At 34.6% G+C, this 9,355-nt stretch overlaps 1 protein-coding gene across 1 annotated transcript; it reads right to left on the bottom strand.

Moving 5' to 3' along the window:
* Positions 1-5,030: 5,030 nt before the first annotated feature.
* LOC120590505 (olfactory receptor 51H1-like) lies at positions 5,031-5,978 on the bottom strand. The gene has a single exon (XM_039848308.1). The coding sequence runs from the start codon at positions 5,976-5,978 to the stop codon at positions 5,031-5,033; it is 948 nt and encodes a 315-aa protein (XP_039704242.1).
* Between the last annotated feature and the right edge of the window lie 3,377 nt (positions 5,979-9,355).

Here is a 9,355-nt window from a genome sequence, read left to right as displayed (position 1 = left end):
GGTCTGCCAGTTTGAGAAAGGAAGAATCTATTCTGTGAAAGCTTAATTATTGCTATAAAAAATAAAGGTTTATATATATTTTTTTCACATTTCTATGTGATTTGAATGGGGAAAAGAGTGATTTCTCTGTTCTCTGAGCATATTTTCCTATTTCTGTGCCAAACTGCCTTTTGACCAGTATAGAAAGAGTGGCATTTATACGAACTGTCCAATGTATTGTCCTGTAGCCCTGCATTTATGAAATGGCATAGAACAGCTGAAGGCAGGGAATAATACTAATTCTGTTTTGTAATAATGCTTTTGAACAGAAATAGTTTTATGCTTTGTAAAAATTAAAGCTCATTAAATTGATTTAATTTAACATTTTAGCTCAAGAGTTAGGAATGGCCTCTATTAGCTTAATAGAAGAAATGAACTATGCTCATTAAATAATAAGAGAACACCTGGAGGATAATACATTATTAAATATGATATGATACATTATGATACATTATTAAATATGATATTAAATATGATATGAAAAATGACCAAATTTTAAGATTAAAAATATAAATGTACAATTGAGCAGGGACCAATTCTGTTGCATAATTTGGGATCAAAAGATTAAGAGTGAGTTTTAGCTCTTTCATGTGTCACACTGAGTAGTCTCTTACCTTCTTATAACTGCAATTTTGTAATTTTGAAAATGGAAATAATATCACCTGGCATCCAATGTTATCATAAAATTGAGTTTAATCATATAAATACAATTATTTCTAAATTTAGAGTGCTGTGCACCTATAAAAATGATCAAGAGTAGCAAATGCAAGAGAATAAGAGAACTTATATTTACAGACTGACCATTAAGTAAAAGACTCAGTGCCAGAGCCTTCTGCATGTTATCTTATTTGATAATTACAGCATCCCTATGAGAGAGAGTGTTATGTACTGTTTCCAGATGAAGATTATTAGAAGTTCACAAAGAAGTTCATTGGCTAGCCAAGGCTCAGGCAAGCAGACTTCCTGGAGAATGTTGGACACCATCTATATTGTGGGAGTTAGAAAAAGTGGGTTAGGCAGAGTGGAGAAGACACTCATAATAGTGGCTTAAAGAATTATTAAGGATTTTTTTGAAGGCAAACTAAATATAGGAAGTAGAAAGAACAAAGGCCTATATATAAACCAAGCTATGTGTATCCCCGCACATGGTCCAAATGACTTTTTAAAAGTAGTTACTGTTCGATTGTTAAAATCTACGACCAAAGATTCTTTGTGACTTGAGTGGTGAGTGTCATTATCTGCTACTCAAATCAGTATCTATTTTAGAAGTTTGTTAGGGCAGATTCTAGCCTAATTAACATTAATTCAGCAAGAGTATGCATACAAGAAATGAGTATTTCCATTTAAATACTGCTTTCCATTTTAATACTATTTTCAGGGTTAGAGGCCTTACTGAATTAATCTTAGATAGTTTCATAAAAATAGGCTTTATTTTTAACTCTGTGAGAAACAAAAGCACATTGCAGATATTTAACAAAATCACAAAGTATAGAATAGCATTTAAATATTCTGGACTTAGTGGAGAGAGTTGAGTTCACTACTCCTGGAGGCCCTTGTTAAGAGTTTGCCAGTGCAGTCACAGTCCTGAGGCTGGAGCAGGGAATGCAACCCAGAGCGATTCCTGTTGTTGAGAGTCTTGTTCTCAACCTATTCTTTCAACATGGGGGAAAGATCCTTGGAAGCAATGTAGTGACCAATATCCACAGGGAATCAACAAGTCTCTTGGAGGACTTTCAGGTCTTGGGTGTTTTTACCATATGTGGTGCTTGAAATTTAGTCTATACCAAAAATTTCTAAATCATACTATAAAGTTTAGAGACAAATAGAAATGCTCTTCACAGCAATTGTCTTTGGTGCCTTAAGTACACAAATGCTGATCTCAGAAACACATGTACTGGTGAAGGAGTTTGTGGATCTCTCTATATTTCTTTCTGTCTCCTTCACTTTTCTCCTGAAACTAATAAAAAATAAAATAAAAAAGACAAAAATGGTAATAACTATAGACTACAGCAGTATCAGCAGTAGTAGTAGTAATAGCTGCAATACCATCTACTAAATAATAACCATAATAATTGGTATTTTAGACATGTCCTCATTACTTCCAGAATTAACTTTATGAGTGAATATATTAAGAGCAAGGGCTTAGGTGCCATACACCCTGGGTTTAAATCCTGGCTGTGCCAGTTGCCATCTGTGTAATCTGGGAAAGAGACCTAATTTATTTAATGCTAATTGTTCTAATCTACAAAATCTGGGTAGGACATTGCTTATTTTGTAGCGTTATGGAGATTAAAGGAGTTAATGCATGTAAGGCTTAGCCCAGGGCATGACAATAATAAGCATTTAATAAGTATTAGTTGGTATTATTATTATTATTCTCAATTAAAAATCAAGACATTGAGGTGCAGAGGGTTTATGTAACTTGGTCAAGTTCACATACAAGTGGGGACAGCCATAATTAGAAATCACATCATCACTGTAGCTTCGATTTTAATAAGCAAAAGACTGTGAATATAATTTGTCCAAATAAATCAAGCTGAAGGAGAATCAAAGGGAGAATATTTGATTTGTTAATTAGAAAGAAGTCTGAGTCATGGAAAACATAGTTTTCATGTAGCAGTGGAGACAAAATTCAGACTGCTGGAGCTAGAGAAAGGACTGCAAAGTGAGGATGTGGATTATGTGTGTAGATTGCTGGTAAAGAATTTAGATTTTTTATTTTGCCACCTCATGGTCCCACCAGAGAATGAGAAAATAATGGCATTCAAAGGGCACTTTCAGCTTATTGCCTCTGTTATCACAGTTTACGAACATTGTAAATATATTCCGTAGTGGTTGGCTTTTTATCTTTAGTCTAGAGAGGTAGTTTTCAAATTTTTGTTATGTATCTTATAAGTGAAAAAAAGGACACTCCCTAATATATTTATATCTTATTTTTATTCATTCGAAAATTATATACAGATACTACTGTATAATACTACTGTATAACATGATAACACATTAAGAAAAAAACATTTTTGAGGGATGAGATAAATTTAAACACAAATTTTAAAAATTCTATTATTTTCTTCCTGTAGGCCAATTGATTATAATACGTCCTGTTTGAGAGTCATGTTTTCCACTTAGATGGCATCAATATGAGGTCTTGGTTAATATTTTTATTTTGCACCAACCAACAATATTCAAGTAATTTCCACTGAAAATGTAAATTCCGTATCAGTCTCACAAATTTAGTCTTAATCTGCCTCTCTGTCTAATTTCATCCTGGTAAACTGAACCTCTTACTTAAGGACTTGAAAGTATTGATTAGTAGTTTATCTTTCATGCATCTGTACTTTAGAATCATGGTTCCTTCCCTCTCCCAGAAACTTGCTTGCAAACCTAGAAAACCAGGAGACATGGGATGAATCTTAATTTACAGGCTTTAGAATCAATAGATCTAAGTTTTTGAAAAATAATTTATTTATTTTTTTATGGTGACATTGGCTAATGAAATCCAGTAAGTTTCAGCTGTATATTTTAACAGTAAGGCATATATATATACATTTACATTGTGTATTCACCTCCCATAGTTAGATTTTGTTCTGTCACCACATATTTGACCCCTTTCACCCCGTCAACCCCCCCTCCCCTCTGGTAACCACTATTGTCTATTGTCCATGTCCATGAGTCTCTGTTTGTTATGTTCATTTGTTGCTTTAGGTTTATATCCCACATATAAGTGATAACAGATCTAAATTTGAATCTAGTTCTGCCACTTAGAAACTGGACGACTTTGAGTGAGTTACTGAACTGCTCTAAATCTCATTTCCCCCATGTGTAAAATGTTTATAACACTTATTCTCAGAGACTGTTGAGAGAATTCATTGAGATAATATATAAAGGCAACTAGCATTATTATTTAGTGTTACCAAATTAAAAGTGATATTTAAGTAGGTATCATGTAATACCCACTTTGCTTATAATTTGTACATATTTCCTTACAGAGAAATATACCAGGGATTGAGCAGAAAAATGGTACATTTTTCTCCATAGCTCCAGGCTCTAGCATCATGACTGGGATTTCGTTATGTTAAATGTATATTTATTGAATGAATAAATAATCCTCCTAGCAACTTGATTGTTTAATGATTAACAAAATGCTTAAAGCACTTATTAGCATCAATGCAAAATCATATTGCATTTGACATACTCATCCCCACACATGTGTACACTGATTTCTTAAACTTATTAGTGCTGAAAGTTTTCACTTATCCTCATGCAAAGCCCAACAATACTTTTACTTGGTAAAGTTTTGCTGGATCCTCCAGTACACATCAAAATAGACTTCGCTCATGCTGGGTCAAAAAAGTAAAGGCAGAACACCTATTATCCTATTAAATATGTGACAGAAAACTAGAACTATTATAAATCCATAAAGAAGTACTATCCTTTAAAAGAAAGTTAAACAACCACAGATGTGTCTGTTTTAATTTTATCATAGGCACTCTTTACTCAATAAAAACAGAACAGAAAAATAAATGTTATTAAATACTATTTGTCTCTGTAACAGTTTTCTTTGCTCTATTTTAAGAAAAAAAAAACAAAAAAACTATCTCTGAAACCCAGCCCTTCAGCAATGCTATAGGGCTTCTATAATCCAACTTAATGTAATTATTATTTAATTGATAATTAAAGAAAAAATATTACTTTATGGTATATGAATAACCATTCATAAGCATTATTTGGATAAACAGGTGATAATTTATCACTAATGCTCATCTCCAGTTTCAAAGAAAAAAATTGTTAATTAAATTAGATTTTGCATGTGACATCAGATATCAAAATACATACATCCCAAAATGGAGTTTATACAGATCAAAATGACCTATGTTATACCTTTACCCACAAGCTTTTTCCACCCTTGCATTTTACCAGATATGTATAATTCGGCTGCACTGTAACTGTTGAAAAGGCTACTTATTCTGTATCTTACATTTGATTTGATTTCCCTAGATCCTGTTCTTTCTCCTCTGGAACACATAGATGATCCTCCTTCGTATCTGCTTGGTCTTCACACTATAGACAATGGGGTTTAGTACAGGGGGTAGTAACAGATAGATATTAGCCATGAGCATGTGCACTACTGGTGATAAATGCTTCCCAAATCTGTGGGTCATGGTGATGCCAATGAGAGGAACATAGAAGAGGAGCACAGCACAGATGTGAGAGAGGCAGGTGTTGAGGGCTTTGAGCCCTTCAGCTCTGGAAGCAATACCCAGCACAGTCTTCAAGATGAGCACATAAGAAAAGAGAATGATGAGAGCATCCAGACCCAATGTGAAGATGACTATGATGAGGCCATAGAGGCTGTTGATGCGAGTGCTGGCACAGGCTAGCCGCATTGCATCTTGGTGTAGACAGTATGAATGAGACAAGACATTGGAACGGCAAAAAGGTAACCTCTTTATAAGGAAGGGCACAGGGAAGACTACACAGACTGCCCGGGTGAGGACAGCTATTCCAATCTTGCCAATGATGCTGTGGGTGAGGATAGACGCATAGTGTAATGGTTCACGGATGGCCACAAATCTGTCGAAGGCCATGGACACTAATACTCCTGATTCCGCCACTCCAAATCCGTGGATGAAGAACATCTGTGCGATGCATGCATCGAAGGAAATTTCAGAAGTATTAAACCAGAAGATGCTGAGCATGGAGGGCAAGGTGGACATGGAGAGACTAACATCAGTCACAGCCAAGATAGAGAGGAAGTAGTACATAGGCTCACGGAGATTGTGATCTACCTTGATGACAGCTAAGATGGCAGCATTTCCCAGGAGAGTTAGTATGTAGAGAAATCCCAGGGGAAACGCCATCCATGGGTTTTTATCTGGCATCCCTGGGATACCCATCAGAATGAAACTGTGGTACTTGACATGCAATGCATTAGAATTCATCACGTTGTTCTCACCGTAGGGCAAGGCTGGACTTTCCCATTTAGCTCACAGCTCCTACACTGAAAATATATTTTCATATGATAGGTAATGACTTTTTAAATATATAAATGGGACAGCAGAGGGAAGAACTGTGTTAAAACAGCATCCACAAGTTTTTATTTTATTTTTTATCACTTTGTCTTTTTCCTTCCTGGGAAATCACATGAGATGACCTCTCTTCCCTTGAATTTAATTTGTTCATCTGAAAAATGGAGATAAGACTAAATCCCTACTATTTAGATAGTAAAACATTTGGATATCTCCCCCTTTAACAATTCTCAATGTTTGGCAGAAAAGAAGCTAACTAAGGAGTTAACAGCATAGAGCATTTTGCTAAATAATCAAAAAACACTAAACTCACATTACACCTATAAACTTTCCACTGCCTTCACAAACCCATGTCCACACGAATCCACGTGTATGTATGTGTACATTCTCATACACACACATCTATCTATCTATCATCTATCTATCTATCTATCTATCTATCTATCTATCTATCTATCATCTATCTATCATCTATCAATCATCTATCTATATCATCTATCAATCATCATCTATTATCTATCTATGTGTATATTTATATTCCTCCACATGCCTAGAGATCTATTTTTTTCTCTTGCATTTTATTAATTTTTACTGTGGTGACATTGGTTAACAAAATCCAGTAAGTTTCAGGTGTACAATTTAACAGTAAAGCATATGTGTGTATATATATATATGTACATATATTGCATTATGTTAGATAGCTATTTCACTATATTTATAATGGCCTACATTTATAAATAGACACATTAGTGGATAAAACTGTTCAAATATATATTTAATATTCATGAATTTTAACATTTATAATTTTCTATAACTTCATTTTAAAGTAGCAAGGAATAGAAAATAAAGGTAATTGGCTCAAGAAAAAACACACATATGATATGAGAGTAGCCACTCACCAGATTTTAATTTTAAAAGTTTCCTAACTCACCAGAAACTTGGGACCATTCTTGAAACCTCTTCTTTCATCAAACCAACACTTAACCATTCTCAAACGTGCTTCCAAAACATGACATAATTATCTCATTTCTTTCTTTTGTATAGCCAATAAATAGTATAGTCCATTTCTCTCAGGCTTTCTAACTAATCATCCTCTACTCATTAGTGCCTCCCTCCAATAATTCTTCATTCTGTAGTCAGAATAAACTTTTAAAATTTGAAATATGATTTATTCATCACAAACAAAACCTTCTTTAAGAGCATCTTTTGTACTTAGAACAGAGACCCAGATCCTCATCTTAGCCATCAAGGTAAGGCATGATTAAGCCCCTATCTTAACTCACACCAGCTCACACCATTTCTCTCTCCTTTGTTCTTTTTAATGCAGCCAAATTTGTAGTATTTAAGTTCCTGGTTCTCACTGAGATACTTCCTGATATAGGATTTCCACATATGTTCTTCCCTGTTCCTTATGTCTTTCTCCACTTCCTATATAGTTCCTCGTTGCCTTATCAAAGCCTATCTGTCCTTCCCTAGTAAGACTTTTTAAGTGTCCATCATTTCTTAAGACTCCTCAGTGTGCTACTTTCACATTTTGGGCTTTTCTTCTTATAAGGGAGCACAGTTAATTTAGCATTATATAAGTAGTTACTTCATATCTATCTCTCTTACTTGAATTACATTCCCTAAAAGAAAAGAATATTTATCTATTCATCATCTAATAGATCATATGCTAAACATATGTTAGCTTTTCCATATGTGTTGAATGAAGGAATGAAACGATGATTAAATGAATATGAATGATTGAATGCCATTCTTCTTTCCAGAAATCTTGCAAACCCTCATTCTCCTTCCTGATCTTCTGTATATGGGTTGAAAATCATTAACCAAGAGAATGACCTGTTTTTCTAATAAGGCCCAGATAAAAAAACTTAAATGTCATGTCTCACTTAAGTGCTTGCTTTGAGAAAAGAGAAAGAAAAATCTCTAGAATTGCTTTGAGAACTCTGAGTCTAGGTAGGGGTAAGGGGGTTATGGTCAGATGTATAAGATCAGGAGGGCTTTCCTGCTCATTCACCTCCTGTTTCTCTGTTGTGAGATAAGGATTTTCTGTTTAGGAGACAACACTGTAAAAAGTGATTTTGAAGATTCTGATCTCTTAGAGGAATCTACGAAAGATTGTGTAGTCCATTTACAAAGGTCGTGCTGTGCGTTGCAAACAGAATCCAGATCGCTCTCTCAGTAAATCACAGTGCTCAGATCAAAACAAAGCATCCTGTGGTGACCGTCTAACCCTCTAGCTGCACTTGAGGAAGGGGCGTTTTTATACTTTACATGCTAAGTGAGAACCTTTCATTGCTGATAACCTCATCTCAAGCAATTCAGATGGCTTTCCCTTGGGAAGAATCAATTAGCTCACCCCTACTAGATATTTTTCTTGGAAAGACTTGAAAAATCTTTGATGTTCTCTGAATAAGTCCCGAGGGCCTGATAAAACACTGTTGTTTCATGGAAATTGTTGATTTTTGTTTTCCCCTTCCTTTTTACTGCTTTTGACTCTGCTTATCCAAATGTGTTTTTATCCCATCTTCTTTTTTCCGCATTGTCTCTATTCTCCATCTTCCTTTTCTTTTCCATTCTCCCTAAATTTTCAGTCCCCTCTTTTCTCTAGTTCCCATTTTACTTCTCATTTACTCTTCCATCCAATCTTAATTTCATTCTTTTCTATGCACTAGATCCTCCCCCATAGTATGTCTTCTTTTATTATGAATAGCAACATCTACATTTTACCTTTTCTCATTTTTTCTTTGCTTTTTGTCATCCCATGCATGACCCTCTATAGACTCTTCTCATCTGGCCTTATTATTTCTCTCGCTAGAATTTCTATGAGGATTTAATGAAATAATGTTCATAAATAATCCTACACAGAGCTTGTTATGTGGAGGACATGTAAAAAGATTTTAAGATTAATGTATTACCTGTATCAACCCCTGTGCTCCAGTTCAGGATTAATTTGGTTTCTTTCTTTCCCTGAGACTAGCAAACAGAGCACTTATAAAGACTTCTCAAACCTCTGGTGGCATCTGGAGTCATCATGATTCTATAACAATTTTACAACTGCTCTGGAAAAATTCCTTGAGGAATGTTATGTAGTGCCACATGGGCTATTCTACCCTGGTTACTCTAAGGACTCCAAAACCTTCCTTCACTTGTCAAATATCCTTTCTTCTGCCAATACACCTCAAATTTTTCTTAATTTTGATTTTTCTTTTTTAAATTAAAGTTATTGGGTTGCCATTGGTTAATAAGATTATATAGGTTTCAAGTGTACAATTTTATAACACTTTGTG

This window comes from Pteropus medius, unplaced genomic scaffold (assembly GCF_902729225.1).
Source record: "Pteropus medius unplaced genomic scaffold, Ma_sr-lr_union100, whole genome shotgun sequence".
Lineage (NCBI taxonomy): Eukaryota > Metazoa > Chordata > Mammalia > Chiroptera > Pteropodidae > Pteropus > Pteropus medius.
The sequence above is the reverse complement of the archived record's forward strand: the minus strand, read 5'-3'. Positions and strand labels throughout refer to the sequence as shown.